The sequence below is a fragment of the Tetrapisispora phaffii genome, chromosome 10 (assembly GCF_000236905.1).
Source record: "Tetrapisispora phaffii CBS 4417 chromosome 10, complete genome".
Classification (NCBI taxonomy): domain Eukaryota; kingdom Fungi; phylum Ascomycota; class Saccharomycetes; order Saccharomycetales; family Saccharomycetaceae; genus Tetrapisispora; species Tetrapisispora phaffii.
In genome coordinates this window covers 17660-40841 of record NC_016529.1, presented here as the reverse complement: position 1 = coordinate 40841, position 23182 = coordinate 17660, and the positions used below count along the sequence as shown (strand labels likewise).

Here is a 23182-nt window from a genome sequence, read left to right as displayed (position 1 = left end):
TTAAGAACAAACTTTGATTTGTTGGAGGGAGGGCATATGTTCAACCATCAAATCAACGAGAATTTCCAAGTTAATATATTCAAAAACATTCCTCCATTTATATAAACTATTTGCTAGCTTTAATTGCTATTTTATAATGGACATCAAGATGCTAAACGGAAAAGAGACGGGAATCAAGAAACTACCATCCAAATAGAGGCTAATGGGATTAATGGATAGTACAACAATATCAATTGTTTCGTAATAACTTGTTATTCGTAATTGCTAGTAGTGTTGGAGTCTCCATGTGCTTTTTTAAAGATCTTTAACCGTTGTAAGAGTTTGAGTGTTTCAGCAGACGCCCAAGCAAGAAGACGGATATCTGACAAAACGAATTCTAGCATTACAGGCGTGAGGTAGATTGGACGAGCGATTGGTATTGCAGCAAAAGGGACATTGAAAGAACCAATCAATCAAATTCCAGACAATACCTCATCAAAATTCAATAAAACTCTGATGAGCATTCGTGGTTCAGGTAACAACTAGTGCAGCTGGTAAGACCATGGAGCCGTAGTCATCGCCAGCGATCATGTTGAGATACAAAACTTTGACCCAAAGAATAAATAATATTTTCACATTGTAAAATAGTCAACCTGGAACCAAGAAGATTGAACTTTCTTTCAAGTCGAGAATGATTGTAAAACTTCTAAAGATAAATAGAAAAGATCGTGCTTCAAAACACTGTACGTATTAGCAGTGGTGATAAAAGGTTACTTAATATTAGTGCTTAGCTTGTAAAAAATTACTAGAAGAACCATATATGATTATAACTCTCTTTCCTTGTCAAGCTTTGCCACGGACTGCTTATATACATGTTGTGTATTCGATTTTCCAAAATAATGGCATATAATATACGTGGTGAGTCTCCAGTATTGATAGTAGTAATATTTGTTAATTTCCATCATCGTAATCCAAAATAACCAGAGAAATAACTGCCTGGGCTGATATATTAAATATAGAAGCTTAAATCGAATTTCAGTATAATGAACAGAAACTCGTTGAATAAACTCAAAACGATTTGGGTTTCAGAACTCCACACAGTAGTACATTCAATTTGAAGCATACTGAAAATAAATCAAGAAGTAGTACACAAATTTCGATGGTCTCGTTATAAAAGCTCAAACGAATATTATAATATGACGAGAGGTAAGTGAAACTTAAAATTTGGGCTTCTTTTCTCAATACCTTGCCATTCTCAGGATATGCTGTATTCTAAACCAGCATTGATAATAATTGTATGTTCGATGATTAATGATTCTAAGTTAACAGCATCAAAAAAAAAAATTTTCTTTAACTTCTCTCTCATTTATTTGCTAGCTAGCCATAAAGAACCAAGATTGTTTCTTTTATTGTCAAATCCTGGAATCTTTTTGATCTTGACAAAATAAATGTTTTCCAGTCATCGACTGAGAATATTTATAATTCGAATTGGTTCCGCTAGGTGTTTAACTTATCTAATTGGTAATAATGTTACTCCATAGAGTCGCTATTATAAAAAGGCATTTTCCTCACTTAATTATTGAGGTTTCATAGACTTTAATTATTCTGTACAATTAAAATTCCTACCATTTCATTCAATAAATGCGCTTCTTGAGATATAGGCCATATAATGTTCATCCCACTATTAGAACTATTTTCCAAGTTGCATTGACTATATCCATGTGTTCACTTGTGTGAACAATGAAGCATTGATCCTTTACTTCTCACCAATAAGCCAAATTTTATTTCTTTTGCATATTGTATACAGCAACAACCAACACAAGCTGATATCTTGGCAAACTAAGTAAAGGTGACCAGGCACTGCAGTCTAACCATACAGAAAATACTTTCCATTTTGAAATAAACTCATTACATTTTCCATCTTCTTTATTTATGTTTTGACTACTTGTGAGGCTTTCCACAGTCATCGTAGAGGCTGGAAACAGGGCCAACAGACATAAAGATAAATAAATAATTGGATCTTGCATTAGACGTATTTAGAAGAATTGTTTTGACGGATGCTGGAAATTACACAGATATCTTCCTATTTCGTCAGTTTGGCAAATTTGAGCATGTAAGTTTGGTTTTAGAACGAACCTTTTCGGTTATTAGTCACTTGTTTACAGATTGTTGGAATTAACTAGACCGTAAGCTGCGCTAGCGTCGGTTCCCAATCATTGACCTTTCTATTCTACGTATCAAGAAGAATTACCAATTCATGTAATTGTTACAGAAGCGAACCTCTATGAGCTGCAGATAAAACCGTGATTTGCATCTCATAATCACCAGAATTTTCTGGACCTTACGTTTATTATCACTTATATGCACAACAAATTCGATGATGAGAATGAAATGTGAATGTGGAACAATGTAGAAACATTAGTGTCCAAGTGTAATTATTCATATATACTATTTTCTGCAAGGAAAGATCCTATCCATTAGCTATTCATGCAATAAATGCAACCCACTATTAAGAAGTTTATGCCAGAAGTTCTTCGAAAAATGGAAAAAATTAACTATAGGACCCTTTGGAATTCATCAAGATTTGGCAAGTTTTTCTAATGCAATACGTCCAAGCTTGCATCTTCCTCGAGATAAGCTCCTTGTCCTATTACGAGAATTGTACACATGTTTCTTCCTGTGCATTACAAGTATTTCACAAACAATAAATCATTGATTATGGTATTTCCTTGGCTCCACGAAACGCTCCAGACATTTCAACCGTTTTTTCTATTTTCATTAGTAAGAGTTTAGTTAGCATTGGGCGTCCTACTCGAGAAGTTTCCAAAAGGCCCACTTTGGAAGCACACCACAGGAGACGCACTTCCAAATGCAGGTTCTATCGTTTGCACCGCTAACACACCTCGGTGTTCTCCCAGATATTTTTCTATCCTAATTTAACCCTCTAAATATACACTCGCAATTGCACGTTTGCATATCATTGCAAACACTAGCACATCAGACACACACTCCCCTTCGCTTTCTTCTCCCACCATCAGCAGATGTTAACTGCTGCCACAGGCTGCATTCTCTAGCTCGCTGCCTCGCCAGGTTCGAAGCACTAACACACAGCATCGTATCCTCGACTTCCCCAAGAGCAAAACAGCAAACATTGCAGACAACCCAGACAAAAATATTTTTCATGCTCTTTTCCCGCATATCACTACAGAACACAACAGAGCTTGAGTGTTACACCATGTTCGCATGGCATTACTCCCACAACCTGCCTTCCCTGCACACTGCACCAATCCCTCCACAAGTACTAACACATGTCCAATAAGCTGAGCTCTGCAACCCTCAAAACATTTCGAATCTGCAACCTCTCTCTCTTCAGAGATGCCTCAGTTGCCGACTCTTTTTTCCTGCCTTGACATGTGTTTCGTAAAAATTCTTGGTGTTGAGCTTTCGAAAAAATTCTCGATGAGGTATTTGATATCTTTCAATTACCACCACGACAACTGGTTTCGAAGAGACCACGTAAGTATTCATCGAAAATGGTTACGCAACACTGTGGAACGGTTTCTTGATAGTGAGTTGTTTAACCTCAATAGTCTTGGAGGCTGTTGGTTTGTTATGTGTCATTGGGTATGTGCTTTCTGCTGGGCGCAGGGTTCCACGAGCAGGGATCGAGTGTTAAGAGTAACGTAGTCTGTTGTTTGGGATCTGTGATCGTTGGCGTAGGGTTTCTTGAGGATACTGTGTTTGGGAGGGATAGGATGGATCGAGGAAACTCGTCGCTGTTTCTTGTGTGGTTTGTCAGGCTGGCGTAATATCTATCGGTATGTTATTGTTAGATCCGGTAATAAATGGATTTGAAGGAAGTTTTCAATCTCGACGTGCTGTTCTGTAGTGGCTTCTGGCACCACAGATGTTAGTGCGTTGCTTAGCTCGAACAAGGCTCCTTGCCTATTTGACAGTGTAGGAAAGTAGATGCTTCACTCTTTTATTACACTTTACTTATTTATGTTTCACCAAAGTTAATGTTTGTGATGTGGATTTTTGTGAGCTCGAACATGTACTGTATGGGATCAAACATTTACCATTTTTGGATCGTCAAAATTTTCATATATATCTGTCGATAATCTGAGGTTTTATCACTTCATTAAAAACTTTTTTTGTTTCGACCTACTGCCAGACTATATCTATCTTTCTTTCTTTCCAGTTGACAAGGAAATAAAAATATTCAGTTATAAAACAGACACTTTTCCAATTCTCTAACAGGGTCTCGTAATTTAGTAAGCCAACAATCATCAGCTTACCAGATTGGAATCAGTATCAGTACTGCAACTGACTGTCTGCGGCTTAATATAATACTTTGATCTTAATTGGAAATACTTACGACCGCCTATTCTGAGTTACAGTCAAATACTCTTTAAGTTGAGCAACCACCAAGCAACTAAATAAAGCACTGAAAAGAAATATTGGAATCAGGTCTAAAAGGTTTTCTTAAATATACATGCTTTCTAACAAACTATTCTCCTTCACATCCTGCTCAACTGGATTGTTGTTGAGGTTTTGTCTGCTAGTTCAAGTTCTGTTACTGGGACTCACAAGTGCAGCTGTTGTCACAACCACAGAGACTGATTGGTTACATTCAGCAACAAGTACAGTCACCTCTACCACCACTTATACAGGCGAAGACGGTTCCTTGAGTTCGGATACATTGTACATTGTACACGTATCACCATTTTATAACACGGTCAAATTTGTAACGTGGACTGGTACCTATACGTCATGGCATGTTTATGCTACATCCACTAGAAGAGGTGGCCCAACATCAACATATTATTCTATTTACGTTCCTTTCAAAGAGGACGATACAACATACATAATTCAAGGTACAGACCAGGGCACTGAAGATGTCACAACAACATATTCTATTTTGCAACAAAGTGCACTAGGTGATGATTATACGTATACAATTGAAAATATCTTCTACGTTCAAATTCCATACTATCGCTCAACGTCCTTAATTGTATCTCTTGTAGATACTTCAAGTTCGGCAAAATTCACATCATCAACTGTAAGTACTAACGTAGGATCCGATGATTATACTACTTTGATAACAATCTATAATGTTATAGTGCCTACAAATCTTCAATCTTCGACCTCGCATGATTATATCACAACAGATATATATTCTGATGTTGAAATTACCTACTCAACGACAATATTTACAACAATTGATACTGACAATATAACAGTTACGGAAACACTTTACTACGTAGCTATTCCGGACAATTTATTACACAGAACTTTCACATCAACTTCTTTGACTGAAATAAGTGATACAGAAAAGAGCATTCTATCATCTTCTCTTACAACATATACTGGTACTAATCAAATAGAGACAACAGAAACTTACTATTATGTGCTTTTCGCGAGTAATAATATATATTCTACATCTGTACAAAAGGATTGGTTCCTTAATATCGGGACTTCTTATACTAGCGCGACTAGTCTAAGGACATTTACTTATGAAGATGGTGATGTAGATGTACAGACAATATATTATGTTTATACACACAACCAGTATGAGGCTGTATCTTTTGTAACATGGGATTCAAGTTATACATCTTGGTTCTCAACATTTACGGATGCTGGTTTTGTTGGAGAAACATATACTTACTATTTTGTTTATGTGGGAGTAACTACATCAACTAGCACAATTATTACACAAGGTACTGCTTATGGTACAGGGACTACCACTTACTCAACTACAACTTCTCAAATAACATCCGGTAGCAATATTGGTAGTAGCATTTTCATTGGTCCCGACTATCTAATTTCCTATGTGGTTTATATTTATGTAGAAATCCCCTATTCTTCAGCTGTAACCACATTAACTACTACGAGTAACTTTTCAGGATCAGAAAAGTACACGGTTACAACTGAAATCAAGACGGTAACAGGCGACGATGGCTTACAGACCATAGACACAACATATTATGTTGCAATTCCAACCAATTTATTACATTATACTACAACAGTTCCGTGGACTGCCACTTATTCTACGACTTCGAGCTTTTTAACGGTTACAACAGGTGCAGATGGTTCGTCTACTACGGGAACTTATTATTTGGTTCAAACACCAATTAGAACCTTAGAATCAACATCTTATTCGGGATGGAGCAATTCTTTCCAGACTACGGTCAACTCTATAACAACCACAATAATCGGAGATGATGGTTTGGAAACCACAGAAACAATATACATTGTTTATAACCCAACATACATTTTCACAACTACTACTTACATTGACGGCACGGTAACTGGAGACGTAACAGTCTCAACCATTAGTAATATATACACGGGTGAAGATGGAACCGAGACAACTGAAGTGATTTTTATCATAAAGACTAGCACAACTGAAACGAACGAACATCAGAGTACCGAAGAATCGTCCCTCGCCACAATATCGACTGAAGAAACCAGTGTAATACAACATACCTCCGAAAAACAAACTTCAATTACCGTTACTACAGAATCTGCTACAGAATCTTCTGATATCACCTCTGCTGACTCGTCAATTGAAAGCACGTCAGCTGAGACGTCTGAAGAGTCGTCTATTGGGCCTTATGAGACCAGCTCCGCCGAATCCTCCATTGAAAGCACGTCAGCTGAGAGGTCTGAAGAGTCGTCTATTGGGAGCTTCCGTACTAGTACACCGTCCGCGTTCGGACCGTTCGTTCCTAACTTTAGGAAACCGACCGTACCAAGGGACGGTAAGGACGGTCTGAAGAGTCGTCCATTGACTCTTATGAGACCAGCTCCGCCGAATCCTCTATTGAAACCACGTCAGGCTGAGAGGTCTGAAGAGTCGTCCATTGAGCTTCTCGATGTCACCTCCGCCGAATCCTCTATTGAAGGCACGTCAGGCGAGACGTCTGAAGAGTCGTCCATTGAGTCTTCTGAGACCAGCTCCGCCGAATCCTCTATTGAAACCACGTCAGCTGAGACGTCTGAAGAGTCGTCCATTGACTCTTCTGATGTCACCTCCGCCGAATCCTCTATTGAAACCACGTCAGCTGAGACGTCTGAAGAGTCGTCCATTGAATCTTCCGATGTCACCTCCGCTGACTTGTCAATTGAAACCACGTCAGGCGAGACGTCTGAAGAGTCGTCCATTGACTCTTATGAGACCAGCTCCGCCGAATCCTCTATTGAAAGCACGTCAGCTGAGAGGTCTGAAGAGTCGTCCATTGAGTCTTCTGAGACCAGCTCCGCCGAATCCTCTATTGAAAGCACGTCAGCTGAGACGTCTGAAGAGTCGTCTATTGGGCCTTATGAGACCAGCTCCGCCGAATCCTCTATTGAAACCACGTCAGCTGAGACGTCTGAAGAGTCGTCCCTTGAGTCTTCTGAGACCAGCTCCGCCGAATCCTCTATTGAAAGCACGTCAGCTGAGACGTCTGAAGAGTCCACCATTGACTCTTCTGAGACCAGCTCCGCCGAATCCTCTATTGAAAGCACGTCAGCTGAGAGGTCTGAAGAGTCGTCCATTGAGTCTTCTGATGTCACCTCCGCCGAATCCTCTATTGAAACCACGTCAGCCGAGACGTCTGAAGAGTCGTCTATTGACTCTTATGAGACCAGCTCCGCCGAATCCTCTATTGAAAGCACGTCAGCTGAGACGTCTGAAGAGTCGTCCATTGAGTCTTCTGATGTCACCTCCGCTGACTTGTCAATTGAAACCACGTCAGGCGAGACGTCTGAAGAGTCGTCCATTGAGTCTTCTGAGACCAGCTCCGCCGAATCCTCTATTGAAAGCACGTCAGCCGAGACGTCTGAAGAGTCGTCCGTTGAGTCTTCTGAGACCAGCTCCGCCGAATCCTCTATTGAAACCACGTCAGCCGAGACGTCTGAAGAGTCGTCCGTTGAGTCTTCTGAGACCAGCTCCGCCGAATCCTCTATTGAAAGCACGTCAGCTGAGACGTCTGAAGAGTCGTCTATTGGGCCTTATGAGACCAGCTCCGCCGAATCCTCAATTGAAACCACGTCAGGCGAGACGTCTGAAGAGTCGTCCATTGAGTCTTCTGATGTCACCTCCGCTGACTTGTCAATTGAAACCACGTCAGGCGAGACGTCTGAAGAGTCGTCTATTGAGTCTTCCGATGTCACCTCCGCTTACTCGTCAATTGAAACCACGTCAGGCGAGACGTCTGAAGAGTCGTCCATTGAGTCTTCTGATGTCACCTCCGCTGACTTGTCAATTGAAACCACGTCAGGCGAGACGTCTGAAGAGTCGTCCATTGACTCTTATGAGACCAGCTCCGCCGAATCCTCTATTGAAAGCACGTCAGCTGAGAGGTCTGAAGAGTCGTCCATTGAGTCTTCTGAGACCAGCTCCACCGAATCCTCTATTGAAACCACGTCAGCTGAGACGTCTGAAGAGTCCTCCATTGAGTCTTATGAGACCAGCTCCGCCGAATCCTCTATTGAAAGCACGTCAGCTGAGACGTCTGAAGAGTCGTCCATTGAGTCTTATGAGACCAGCTCCGCCGAATCCTCTATTGAAAGCACGTCAGCTGAGACGTCTGAAGAGTCGTCTATTGAATCTTCCGGTGTCACCTCCGCCGAATCCTCTATTGAAAGCACGTCAGGCGAGACGTCTGAAGAGTCATCCATTGAGTCTTCTGATGTCACCTCCGCTGACTTGTCAATTGAAACCACGTCAGGCGAGACGTCTGAAGAGTCGTCTATTGCGTCTTCCGATGTCACCTCTGCTGACTCGTCAATTGAAAGCACGTCAGGCGAGACGTCTGAAGAGTCGTCCATTGACTCTTCTGAGACCAGCTCCGCCGAATCCTCTATTGAAAGGACGTCAGCCGAGACGTCTGAAGAGTCGTCCATTGAGTCTTATGAGACCAGCTCCGCCGAATCCTCTATTGAAAGCACGTCAGCTGAGAGGTCTGAAGAGTCGTCCATTGAGTCTTCTGAGACCAGCTCCGCCGAATCCTCTATTGAAAGCACGTCAGCTGAGAGGTCTGAAGAGTCGTCCATTGGGAGTTCCGATGTCACCTCTGCTGACTCGTCAATTGAAGGCACGTCAGCTGAGACGTCTGAAGAGTCGTCCATTGAGTCTTCTGAGACCAGCTCCGCCGAATCCTCTATTGAAACCACGTCAGCTGAGAGGTCTGAAGAGTCGTCCATTGAGTCTTCCGATGTCACCTCCGCCGAATCCTCAATTGAAGGCACGTCAGCTGAGACGTCTGAAGAGTCGTCCATTGAGTCTTATGAGACCAGCTCCGCCGAATCCTCTATTGAAAGCACGTCAGCTGAGAGGTCTGAAGAGTCGTCCATTGAGTCTTCTGATGTCACCTCCGCCGAATCCTCTATTGAAAGCACGTCAGCTGAGAGGTCTGAAGAGTCGTCCATTGAGTCTTATGAGACCAGCTCCGCCGAATCCTCCATTGAAAGGACGTCAGCCGAGACGTCTGAAGAGTCGTCCCTTGAGTCTTCTGAGACCAGCTCCGCCGAATCCTCTATTGAAACCAGGTCAGCTGAGAGGTCTGAAGAGTCGTCCATTGAGTCTTATGAGACCAGCTCCGCCGAATCCTCTATTGAAAGCACGTCAGCTGAGAGGTCTGAAGAGTCGTCTATTGGGACTTCCGATGTCACCTCCGCCGAATCCTCTATTGAAACCACGTCAGCTGAGAGGTCTGAAGAGTCGTCCATTGGGACTTCCGATGTCACCTTTGCTGACTCGTCAATTGAAGGCACGTCAGCCGAGACGTCTGAAGAGTCGTCCATTGAGTCTTCTGAGACCAGCTCCGCCGAATCCTCTATTGAAAGCACGTCCGCTGAGACGTCTGAAGAGTCGTCCCTTGAGTCTTCTGAGACCAGCTCCGCCGAATCCTCTATTGAAAGGACGTCAGCTGAGACGTCTGAAGAGTCGTCCATTGAGTCTTATGAGACCAGCTCCGCCGAATCCTCTATTGAAAGCACGTCAGCTGAGACGTCTGAAGAGTCGTCCATTGAGTCTTATGAGACCAGCTCCGCCGAATCCTCTATTGAAAGCACGTCAGCTGAGAGGTCTGAAGAGTCGTCTATTGGGACTTCCGATGTCACCTCTGCTGACTCGTCAATTGAAGGCACGTCAGCTGAGACGTCTGAAGAGTCGTCCATTGAGTCTTCCGATGTCACCTCCGCTTACTCGTCAATTGAAACCACGTCAGGCGAGACGTCTGAAGAGTCGTCCATTGAGTCTTATGAGACCAGCTCCACCGAATCCTCTATTGAAACCACGTCAGCTGAGACGTCTGAACAGTCGTCTATTGAATCTTCCGATGTCACCTCCGCCGAATCCTCTATTGAAAGCACGTCAGCTGAGAGTGCTAAGCAATCCTTCGTTGAAGCCAACTCAGTCGAGTCATCTCAGCTGTTCTCCATTGATTCTTCCGAGGTTGTATTTATCTCTTCTATTGAATCTGAATCTGAGGAGTCAATTATTACCTCATCTCTTTACGAAATAGATTTAACATCCACTATTGAATTACCGGTATTATCTTCTTCTAGTATACTGCTAGTAAGTAGTAGTGTTTATTCTCTTCCATTAGTTACTAGTTCGGATAGTTCTGTCTCGATATCAATTGTTCATACTGGCTTTTCCGAAAGCTCTTTAGAATCATCAATAGATCAAATTTCTAGCTTCAATGTGATATCCTCAGAAAGTAATGCTTCGTCAATTAGTGTATCCGAAGTGGCTACTAGTTCCAGTATTTTCACAACCACTTCCTTTAGTAGCGTTGACACGGGTTCTACGCAACAGATAAGTTATTCTTTCTTGTCGACTGCATCTGCTGAGTCCACTGCTCAATATACAAACTCATCATCACTTATTTATAGCAGCAGTAGTTCATGTTCACCATATAACTCATTGGCTTCGTTATACGAGGCTGTTAATCCAGTATTCGCATCGACTCGTTCATCATTTACTAGCTATACTACGAGTGGATCCGAGTCCACTATATTCATTCCAGAGCCAAGCACTAGCTTTATCGTGGTTGGTACTTCCACTGAAACAGACTTGATTTCTTTCTATGTAACCACCAATTCTGAGGGTTCCACTGTGCTAACTTCCACTACTTACATTGTCAGTGATACGGAATCGATCTCATCAAACAATTACGTTACGAGTGATTCTATATCCACTTTCTCTACTGCAGTTTCCACCACCACGGTTGATACTAGGAGTTCTTCTGTTAGTACATCTAGTAGCGATACTTCGAGTGGATCCGAGTCCATTATATTCATTCCAGAGCCAAGCACTAGCTTTATCGTGGTTGGTACTTCCACTGAAACAGACTTGATTTCTTTCTATGTAACCACCAATTCTGAGGGTTCCACTGTGCTAACTTCCACTACTTACATTGTCAGTGATACGGAATCGATCTCATCAAACAATTACGTTACGAGTGATTCTATATCCATTTTCTCTACTGCAGTTTCAGCCGTAGCCACGACTTCAGATAATTCAATTATTTTGAATCCAAGTAATCTCAGTAGCAGCCAATCATCTATTATTTTGACGCTAATTTCTTCTTCTTCTATCGGTGACAGTAGTGGCTATTATAAGTCATCAACATCCGATAGTAGAAGATCCTTAAGTTCATCTACGAAAGGCCCTCTAAACAGTGTAGCCTCATCGTTGACTGTGAATTCTCAAGGTGTGACTACATATATTACTACAATTTCTGGTGTTGAGACAACTTACACTACATATTGTCCAGAATCATCAAGGTCTTCGGAAATATATAACGAAACTACAGTAATCGAGACTATTAGTAACATAGTTACTACATATACCACATACTGTCCTAAATCCAGCGATAACAGTGTTTCCAACACAGAGTCTGTTATTTTCTCTGTTTCTGATACCAAAGTTACAATGAATTCTAATAGCAGTACATCTGTCAATGTTCCTACTCCAAGTACTTCTGCTAACACTGATTCTAATGGATCATCCACTGCAAATATTACTTCCTACTACCCCACAACTGACTCTAATGGCTCTCGAAGCGTATCATCAAACAAAGATTCTGTAACCTCTGGTAGTGTATCGATTAGCGTTCCTTCCTCAACTACCGTTAACATTACCAGTTCTAATGGGTCATTAGCAACAAGCATTATATCTTACTACCCAACAACAGACTCTAATGGAAATCCAACTATAGGCTCTAGCACCTTCCCAGTTATTTCAAATGGGGTTATGAGCAATGCTCAATCACCAACAAGAGCTACTATTACTAGATCTAACAAGTCATCTACGATCAAAACTGGTTCACACTACACAACTACTACGCCAAACCACAATTCAGTAGTCAGCGATGCCAATTATTCGGCTGAATCAAATAATGATGGTTTTTACACTATAACTACGTCAAGTTACACTGCTTCGTTCGAGACTGTATCTAGAAATGTTTCGATGGCTGATTTATCTTCTTACACCTCTTCTTCTTCATATGGGGGGTTATCCACATCGTCTCATTCTATGGATAGCACCGTTTACTCGTCAGGTAGTTCTTCTGCACCGGAAGCCTCTGTTTTATATGAAGGTATCGGTTCTAATATCACTCCATATAGTTTATCGATTATTGCCTTGCTTGGTTTTATTACTATGACTTTCATTGTTTAGATTTCGAATGCTTAATCTCTGTAGAAAACTGGGAAACTCCATACCCTGTTTCCAATTGATGCTTTAAAAATATTCTTACCTTATCAGTAATGATATTAAACCACAGCTGATTATTACAATTATGTTCAACCTTTTAAGTAGGATTTTAATGATGTATTTTTACCATTTTATATAGGTAGTAGCATAGTAACTTTATTATTTATTTTATTTAATATTGTGTTCATTTCAAATATTGTTATAAAAAATCATTGAATATTACTATTTATAAGAATTATGCCTACCTTGCATGCACGATGCATGTGGTTCATATACTTTGTTATTATTGTTGAATTTGTAGTTTATTGTAATTCTCTGTGGTAATTTTTATAAAATAAATAATATATAAATATTTAGTATTCATTGAAACTGACAATTACTGTTTAAGATGTTTCATAAAAAAAGTAATTATTGATATTATACCTTTAATTTTCTGTCAACATTATATGATATTCCATTTTCAAGAAAAAAGAGTAATAGGACAACCAATTTCAGGGATAATTTTGAATTGTATTGTATTTGAAGAGAAAACATATACAAGTAGATGATTGAAAAAACATATTGCAAAATTATTATACCTTAATATTGAGTTAAGTTATCTATAATATATTGTACTACAACGAATAACTATCTTTATAGCGCTGAAGTTAACTCTCATATATAATAATTCATTTAATCATAGTTCTAAGCTACTATATCTCTTGTTTTTGAAGTGCTCAGATACACTCCAAGATCATAGAAATATATTCAGGTGAACTAGATATATTTGGGTTATCCGCAGTCGTAAGATACATGTTTGATTAATTTCGCTATAGCTATACTTTTCCCGCCCAAATTCGTTATATTACATTGGATGTATTATTAACTAATGGATATTAAGTTTTGTTTGATTATTCATTGTTAAGAGTCAGTAATATATTATAATTCTCCGTGGGGGATCTATATAAAATAAATAATATATAAAATATACTAATTATACAAGTTGATTAAGACACTTGATTTATTTTACATGGCTGGAAATACCCTGGTCTTTATACCAATGATTTCTGTCACGATCACGAAACCATTTCATCTTCGAAAAACGTATTAAATATATCGAGCGATTTTACTTTCCTATTTGGATTGTGAGGTTTACCTATTTCAGTTATACGAATAAGAAATCATCACAAATGTGACATTTACTCTTTCCTAATTCAGGTATGTGTCATACCATCTTGACAAACACTACGTAAAATTAAGTAAGATATAAATATTCTCATCAATTTATATATCCAACAGATGTATTGGAAAGATATATTCTATTACTAATATTATAATGGTAAGATATACAGTTAGTCGAGTTGTAATTACTTAATTTTTTTTTCGATGTATAATTTATATAAAATAACATTTATATTTGTTGAAATATGAGTAATGCTTGAATTCATATTTCGGCACTGTCACCGCGTAGAAAATTAACCTTACTAATAACATTTAGTTATAGGTGAAAAGATATGGGTGTCAATATAATTCTGTAGCAATGTGTTAACAAAGTTATATTAATTCATTCCCAGACATAAAGATATAAGCAGGCATGTGTATCAATCATGTCAGATATATAATTTATAAAAGAAAAAATAAGAAAAGCAATTACAACTCGACTAATTGTACAAATTACTATTACAACAACACCAATAGTAGTATGTCTTCCCAGTACGCCCAATTACTATCTCAACATAAGATAAAATCTTGAATATACGAATGGATAGTATTCATAACTATATCAGTTTACTGTTTCAAAACTATTCTTATTACAAAAATCTATTGTTAGCTATCTTTACCTATCTGTCCCGTCATAAGCATCATTACAAAAACTATCAATGCCCCCGTAAGTATTAAAATATATTTCACCTTTTGCTGCGTTACCTGTTCCATCACCATCACCAGGAATATCATCAAAATCCAAGTTTTTCTCCAGCCTTCACCATTACCGGTGAAAAACAATATTTGTAATCAGGATTATTTTGTATGGTAGTAGTCAATTCATATTCTAAAGCTGAATCATAACTTCCTCCTTCAGCATTATTCCACATGGTGGCTAACTCTCGATTTGAATTGTCGTAGTTGTAGGAAATCCAGGTAGAATCAAAAAAGGTGGCTCTCTTTCCTATAGAAGATGTAGTTAAATTTCCTGTATTGCATTTACAACTAAATTAGATAACTCAGTAACACTATGAATGTGTGATGATGCGATGTGACTTCCATATTCACTGGAAAAGATTAAAGAATTTAATATCGTTTGATCATCTCTTTTTGCAACACCATCTTTTGAAGGATAACTTGTTGCAATATAGTGAAATAATATTGGTGTATTGGTCACATTAGAAACAACAGTACCATTACTATGTGGCCATTCAGTTATATTGACATAATGTCCATAGATTCCAAGCCATTGATCAGAATCCACAATTGAACGCTTGCTAATGTCACCTTCTGATTGTCCAAGAATTATCGCAGCAATCGCAATATCAACAGTAGCTAATATAGCTCCAGCTATTGGTGCACAAAGTCCAGAGGTAGTAACCAAACAAATACTCGCGGCATAATAAGGAATTGCCACTCCACCTTCTGCTAGCACAAATGCTGCCCATTGATTACCCTTAGCAAATGACCATCTTGCTTTTTTCACCAAGGTGGCAGCGTGTACAAGTAAGAAGTCTATTTTGTAAAAATAAAAACAAATGGTAAAACTGTAAATATTTTTTTGAAGAAAATACTTTGACTGCTTATTGTACTTCATGTTTTAATATTTAACTTTCTTGGTACTTTTTGAGGTTATGTTAGGAGTCATAAGCAGGGATCAGGGAGTTAAAATGCTTTTTTTGTCTTCTATTATATAGTCAAGTATGGATCTCAATGGTTGCAGCCAATTTTAAATTTTTGCAGCCAATTTTAATTACTATAACAAAATAAAACTAAATGAAACAACATTGCTGTTTTTTTTGTAAAAAATCAAAATGTTAGTGTGGAATATTTACAACAATTTATTAATGAATATAAAACATGCTAAAATAATTTATAAATCTATAAAGTATCATATATAATATCAGCATGTGACCATATTCTTTATTTGGTGACAGAGTGTTGTAATTACAATTAGATCTCTAAAGATGATGTTATACACCCTTTTCGTAAAGATCCTGTCTTTGCTGTTGATTTTTTGTTCAGTTGCGCTAATAGTATTTTTAATAACTTTAGAAATAGACTCATTAGGGATTGGTCTGCACCGAATTCCACTTGAAAATTCTTCTCGAAGTGGGAAAATTACTAGTTTCAAGTATTCCAGAAATGAAAGTTTGACATTAGGATCACTGATTTTTTGTGGCGGATTATTACTCACCCATCATTATACCAATTGCATCTGCTATTTTATTAAATCTGATATGTGTAAGCCATTAACGATTGCAATATTCACAGCTATCAACTTAACAGTAGTTTCAGGGACTATATTAGGTTATTATATATCCAAGAGTTCTTTAGAAAATTGACTAAAAGTTTTAATACAGTTTAGGTTTATTAGTTATCATCTAATAGATCCTTATATTTTATTATAGAAGCGACTATTTTTTGATTATTTCATAATTTTATAGATAGAATTAATATCACATATGGGTATGGGTTATAGAAAGCACATATTTAGAGTAACCCAGTATGTATACAAGCCTATATGGTATAGGTAAATGCAAACTAGTATTCGCACTGTATATATTGGTAATATTATACTGACAGAATGGAATCTTTATGTCAACATAATCATACAACTTGATTGCTTAGTGATTAATTAATCAAAAGATGCAATATAAAGAATCATTAGATTGAATGATAGAGATATTTACTCCAGCAATGAATGTTACTGACACTAAGATAATAACTTTCAAATAACATTCAATATATAAGCTTAAAGATACTTAACAACATATTGATATATGTCCTTAAAAAAATAGTCAATTCTAATTAAGAATTAGGCAGATACTCACACAATTATTTGAATTATGCTTTTCCGTTAAAGATTAAATGTCAATATTACCTGTAGCATAGCAAATTTTCAAAGAATTTAGGACTATAAACTAAGTTTAACCACCGTAATGCCTTCCTTATTTTGCTTTGTAGTTACTTTAAAAAATATTTAACTAGTATTGTCGCAATACAAATGTTTATATTTCATGGTTGCCAATATATCTCACTCCTTCGAGAGATGCAGCCCATATTGATTTAGTGGGTCCAAAGAGCAATGTTGCATAAATAACTTGCTGTTTACTTAACATTACAAAATATTCCTCTTCATAAGGATTGTAAATCTTAAATTTATTAGTCATGTAAAATATGATATTCGCAAGCTCCCTTTCATGCAATTCATAGAAACTTGAGCTGGATGCAATATTTAATTTATAATAAATTCCACTTACTTGCCCTACAACAACATTATTATCCAGAAATAGCTTAGATTTAACAATAAAATATATGAGCCAAAAACTTCTCTCCACAAGCCTATATATATTTGTAATGCAGTCATCAATATAATCTAGATTATAAGATAAAGTATTATTCGCAGGTAATCCAAAATGGTTCCTAGGTTTACAATCATTTCTGGTGCATTTCAAGTGCGGTTTTAAATTGCAATTATTGTCTTGGATTTCTGGATGCTTGTCATCAGTATAATCAGGATTGTAAATTAAGTCTCTATTATTCTGACACATGGATTCATTAGAAATAAGTTGGCTAGCAACTGGTATTTGGGTAGTCACTTGTGCTGTAATTATACTCCAACAAGCTAAAAATGCAAAACAAATTGGCTTTGCTTTCATGTTTCAATGGAGAATATGTGAGATTGAATAATTGTTCTGCTTGATATTTTAAAATTTGCCCACGTTCGTTGTTACTCATACTACCAAAGACTTTGAAGAGTTCTAATCAAATAGATAATATGAAAAAAATATGTATATTAGTTTTATATTTCAGATATGTTTATGCTATTCTAATTTTTTACTTTAATTCAAAAGGCGGTGTGGTGTAGATGATCGAATAAATACAAAAAGCCACATCACACAATTTAATCTACCGGATTTAAGTAAGAAGCTAGCAGTTGAAAAAATTCGACGCTGCATCAAATGACAACCACTGTGAACTAAGTTACTTCTAATAATGTATAGATGTAACTTAGCAACCTGATAAAAGAAAAATTACGGAATGATAATACAGACACAGTTTTGGAAATCTATGGTTTCCGTACAGCTTACCTTTTCCAACCAACGATCCTGAACCTTCGTATCATATAACTGAGCGAGGCATTTTTCAATATTTCTTCTTTCTTCGTTTACAAAATAATACGAGAATTTTTTTCGCAGGAAGAAGGATTATGAAAAAAAATTAATTTTTAAGAATTTGTTTCAATTTTCAAGAAAAAGCTGCATAAAAGAGCCCTTTTAATGCTTCGAAACGAAAATTTCTAGTTTGAAACTATTAAAATTCGATGTTTACGTTGCTATAGTGAGGACATTGCCTGAAATACAAAATAAATGCTATTCATTGATTGATTTTCAAAAGTAATTGAATTATTTTAATCTATAGTGATTCAGTGTAGTACTTTACTTTTATTTTGTTATACTGAAGAGGGGAAACAAGTTGACATGAACTAACACAGGTTATATTGATAAATTGAATAGTTACTTGAAAAAAACTTTTCATATAAAAGAGTGGTATATGTTGGGATAAATGAAAAGAAGTTTTTAAATTTTTAACAACAGAGTTTTTTTCATATATGGAGGAAGGTTTGTTAAATTTTGTTAAATTTTAGTCCCTTCCAATAGAATACATAATTTACTTCTCATAACAGATCCCAGTAACGGATGGTTCATAGATTCTGGTTTCAATTACATATTTCAACACTTAGAGCGCTTTTCATTTCTGGATTGATTCATGTTTTTATCCTCCAAGATTCACCTTTTCTCTTTTTTTGTTTTGTTTTTTCGTTTTTTGAGACAAGGCCAATGCTTAGAACCTTCGAAAGAAACTGAATTGAATCAGAACCTATATTTTGATTCAAATGGTGACATACTCCCTCATGTTCGAATTGATCTAGAATTGAGTAACTTTATTGATATAGACTGGGATGCTATTATTTCAAATAAAATATCTAATATCTCAATTAACTATAGTACGTTAAATATTGATAATCAGGTTGGACAACAACAATTCAATACTTCTATTAGTCGCATTACCAAATCGGATACAATCAGTAAACGTACCAACATGTACGAATGTATTTCTTGGTGCATTGGCTCAGATTCATGTGTCAAAAAAACTACCGATTTAATTAATGCATGTTGGGCAATAGGTTACGATAATTTATTCTGCCACAAGTAGTAATGATTGTAGGGTACTCATGGGTCATGTTAGTGGTGTATATTATAAATATGTTCCTAATACAGGAGAGTGTTCGTCAACAATTGAACAAAAGACCATTGCAGGTGCTATTTATTATGCCTTAAATCTAGTTGAAGGAGGAGATTACCTTTGTAATGTGTATTATTTCACTATGAATCACTTTGGGACTTGGCATGGTATACTTTATGTCGGCCCTGGTATAACAACTTGGGGAGCAACTACTGCGAATGCACAAAGTAAAGGATGTTATAGTGAAGGATGTGATGGATTAATAAGTCCATATTCCTGTAATAGTAAAGACGATGGTAACTAAGCGAATGCCAAATTAACTTACAGAAAATGTTGAGGTAAAGATTCCATTCTGTCAATATATCATTACCAATATATACAGTGCGAATACTAGTTCACGTCTGCTCTATTTCATATAGACTCTTGTACATACTATGTTACTCTAAATATCTGCTCTATATATATCCCTAGAACCTTTAATACTTTTATGTTTTAGTATGTCCAATGGGGTTTTACATAGTACAATTTTAACTGTGAATCGTACTATATATCTCACAGTCTTGAAAATTCGGGAAAATTCCTGCAGTTTTTTCTCTGGGATGATAATTTTTTCAGCGAAAAAAAGAAATAATTGCGAAAAACGATACGGTTTTTTCTCTGGCCATTTTTTGAGATTCGGAATCAGAAATAATTAACATATATTTGTCTTCTAACAAAGCCATGCACAGGGTGTACACATACTGTAGGAAGAGACGTCTCGTATATAGTATGAGCCCTAGGAATTGTACCGCATGGGTTCTTTGTTCCAAATATATTAGAATGTTCTGTTAGAAACTGCGCGGTGCCACTGCAGCTCTTGTTAGATTTGGACTTGTAAAAATGCGTGGGTCATCTCACTTTCTGAGAGTACTACTCGGCTCGTTAAGTAGTGCTAACTACATGTTACGGCGAAGACGGCAATTGGCAGGCTAGAAATTAATGCTTTAATAATTTTCAGTCCTTTAGCTAGATCAATGTTGAGGTGGGAGAAGGGCAAAACTGCAAGCAGCCATTGTATATTCATTATATGATTATCTATTTCTTATAAAATATATGTTGATTAAATGATTATTTTCCATCTTAAATGCGTATAGAGTCTTCCTAATATCATTCTTTATTATCTATGGCTTTATCCATATAAAATGTACAATAATAGATTAATATAATTTATTGCTTAATAGCCTAACAGCTGCTTTGTAGAGTGTTATCACGCCTTTCATAGTAAATTATTTCTATCACGATCACAAACTTTCATCCGTTGAGGCTTGCATTGATCGGTATCGTATGTTCTACCTTGTTACATCTTGTCAGTGAACTATAACTCTCCTAATATTTTGCTCTAACCCTAGTTTCAATTATTCTCAACACTTTGTTACAGTATCAGCTTACAGATTGATGTAACGATGTCTTCAATATATGTTAACTCTCAACTTCTGTTGTATTGTGATTTCCCAATTGGATACTTTCTTATTCATTCTCAAGTACATCGTAACATCGGCAACTTAGATTGGTGCATTGGTCTAGAACAGAACATTTATATATTGTTTTGGACCATGTTATATTTCCAACAATATCTGTACTTGAATTTTAATTTCTGGCTCTTAATATTATATCATTCTGTATCAGTTTTGGATTTTCTATTGTCATTCAATTAACTAGATAAATATCAACTGTAATACCCAGATCTCAACAATGGGTGTGTGTATATAATATGTTTGCAATTTTTTTGGAGGCAAGCTCATTTAAATTAAGTTTTGAACGCTACGGTTGGATTGAGATTGTAAATGTTGATGCAGTAAGCGGACATTAACATATCCTGGTCTTCCTCGAGTGAAGTATTTTTTCTCATTGGCTAAAGCTTCAACAGTGCTATGTGCAGTTTGAAGGAAACCAAAGAAGTACAGTTATACTTATCTTTAGGTTCGTTGTTTTGGAGCACGTTCGGGTTGACTAGATAAATGGACACCATAATGCCAGCTCATTTTAGGAGACATATCATGTTTGTTTTTGTTATTTGTGTCTTGGATCTAAAATATGCTCGATTGAAGTTTTTAATTGTAATATATCATTCTCTTTCTTCGATTAAAATACGTTTATAGCAGGTGTATCGCTTAGTAGTTATTGAATATTCTATGTATATTTGAAATAGTAGGTTTGTATCTGTAGTTAGTAATGCCATCATTAATTCGTTAGCCAATTCTAGTTCTTTGAACGTTTGGTATAATTTGATTATTTGTACCGATATATCGAAATATGCAATATGAATAAAGGATTATTTCAAGGTCTTTGAAGATTTGGCTATAATTGTAGGGCGGTTAGTGAGCAAGCGATCTATTTTTATGCGGGAAGATATTAATTATAAACGAATGGTTGTGGTCGGTGAGTGTTTGGTTCTTGGGTAAGTTAATGGTATTGAATTTGGTTTAATTCAGAAGGGTGGTGGATGTTTAATGTTAATGAAAGTATAGAATAATGTAATTGGGGATCGATGAGTTATTAATAGTAATCAGTCAGTAGATGTTATGGTGTTCTTGGTAAGAAAATATATGTATAGAGATCATACTTCAGTAAAGCTTCGCGTATATTATTATTCTTGAATGGGAATGAGAAGCTATTGTTATTTAAGATAATTAGAAATTGCTATTTATTGATCATTGTATAGAGATATTGGCGATTCTTCAAAGATAAGTAGTTGATAAATATTTGTTATTTGATGCTTGAAGTGAAGTAGTTCAGTCTTTTTAGTTATGTAATGATCGTTATAATATTGCTAGTAATTAGTTATGTAATAATGTAAGATAATGAATAGCAGTATTGATGTGTGATTAAAGAAGGAATTAGATCGGGCTAGATATATATATTAATGGTTATTTGATGCTAGTATAGATTAGTGCGTTTATAGAGATGTTGGATAAGAGGTGTAACAAGGAAGTAGATATTGTTATTGATTGTTGGGTAAAATGGATGTGTTATTAGCAGTGTTTATGTATTTTCATGGCAATTAGTATTTAATGACTTAAGTGGTATTCATTTTATTTATTCATGTGTGTTATTATGCTGTTATACCAGTATTTGTGGGAGATAAGGGAAGGGATAAAGTAATGAGGTAAATAAATTTGGTAGTGATGTTTTTCGGCACAGATAAAGCCAGGCAGTAATTGAAAAAGTAGAAGGATTTTAATATTTGGATTAATTTTAATATATTGGTGGCATGTTGAAGAATGTGATAAATAGGTGTTAAAAGAGGCAAATGAGTGGAATAAAGGTTAAATGTGTTAAATATGTTAAGTATTGTTAAGTTATTTCGAGAGTTGGAATTAAGATTTAAATCCAGTTAGTATGATAATAATAAGTTGCATTTCATTGATGGTATGTTTGATAAGATAAAGGTAATTAATGGTTATGTTAAGTATTCGATGATTTCATTAATGATGGATTATATTATTTCGATGATGGAATGTGGTTTGGCGAATGAATGTTATTGAAGGGGGTTTGTGATTCAGTGTTAATTAAGGGTAGATGTTGGTTTGTGGTTTAGTGCTGATTGGTTTGATTGTGTTGTGTTAATGAATTGTATTAATGGTCATTATTTGTTATGGTTGGTTGCGTTGGTTATTTGTATAAATGTTGATGGAAAGTGGGTTGAGATAGAAGTATGGTAAATATGGTATTAGTCAATGAGAGAAGATGAGGGGGTAATGATGTTATGAATTATAATCTAGTAATATATTAATATAATAATTGGTTGTTTTAATAGAGAGGGAAGTAGATGTTGATATGTAATGAAAGGGTAGTGGTTTGTTGTTAATTGAGTTTCGGTTGAAAGAAAATAATTGATTAGTTATAGATAAGTAGAAGATAGTTTTAGTAAGTAGGTTGTATTTCAGAGGTGTTATTATCGGAGATGGTAGTGGGGGGTATGGGTGTTAGGATAGTGGGGGGTATGGGTGTTAGGATAGTAGCACTGACTAAAGGTAGTGGGGGTATGGGTGTTAGGATAGTGGGGGTATGGGTGTTAGG

The 23182-nt window shown here is 36.6% G+C and overlaps 4 protein-coding genes across 4 annotated transcripts; 2 read left to right on the top strand and 2 right to left on the bottom strand.

Annotated features, from left to right (window-relative positions):
• Window positions 1-4474: 4474 nt before the first annotated feature.
• TPHA0J00160 (uncharacterized protein) lies at window positions 4475-12655 on the top strand (the record flags this gene model as incomplete). The annotated part of the gene is made up of 1 exon (XM_003687226.1): window positions 4475-12655. One exon carries the CDS (start codon window positions 4475-4477, stop codon window positions 12653-12655), a length of 8181 nt encoding a protein of 2726 aa, XP_003687274.1.
• Window positions 12656-14852: 2197 nt separating this feature from the next.
• TPHA0J00145 (uncharacterized protein) lies at window positions 14853-15470 on the bottom strand (the record flags this gene model as incomplete). The annotated part of the gene is made up of 1 exon (XM_003687225.1): window positions 14853-15470. One exon carries the CDS (start codon window positions 15468-15470, stop codon window positions 14853-14855), a length of 618 nt encoding a protein of 205 aa, XP_003687273.1.
• A 1414-nt stretch (window positions 15471-16884) lies between these two features.
• On the bottom strand, window positions 16885-17535 carry TPHA0J00140 (uncharacterized protein; the record flags this gene model as incomplete). Its single annotated transcript, XM_003687224.1, has 1 exon — window positions 16885-17535. The coding sequence occupies one exon, from the start codon at window positions 17533-17535 to the stop codon at window positions 16885-16887; it is 651 nt and encodes a 216-aa protein (XP_003687272.1).
• Window positions 17536-19112: 1577 nt separating this feature from the next.
• Window positions 19113-19427, top strand: TPHA0J00130 (uncharacterized protein; the record flags this gene model as incomplete). The annotated part of the gene is made up of 1 exon (XM_003687223.1): window positions 19113-19427. The coding sequence occupies one exon, from the start codon at window positions 19113-19115 to the stop codon at window positions 19425-19427; it is 315 nt and encodes a 104-aa protein (XP_003687271.1).
• Between the last annotated feature and the right edge of the window lie 3755 nt (window positions 19428-23182).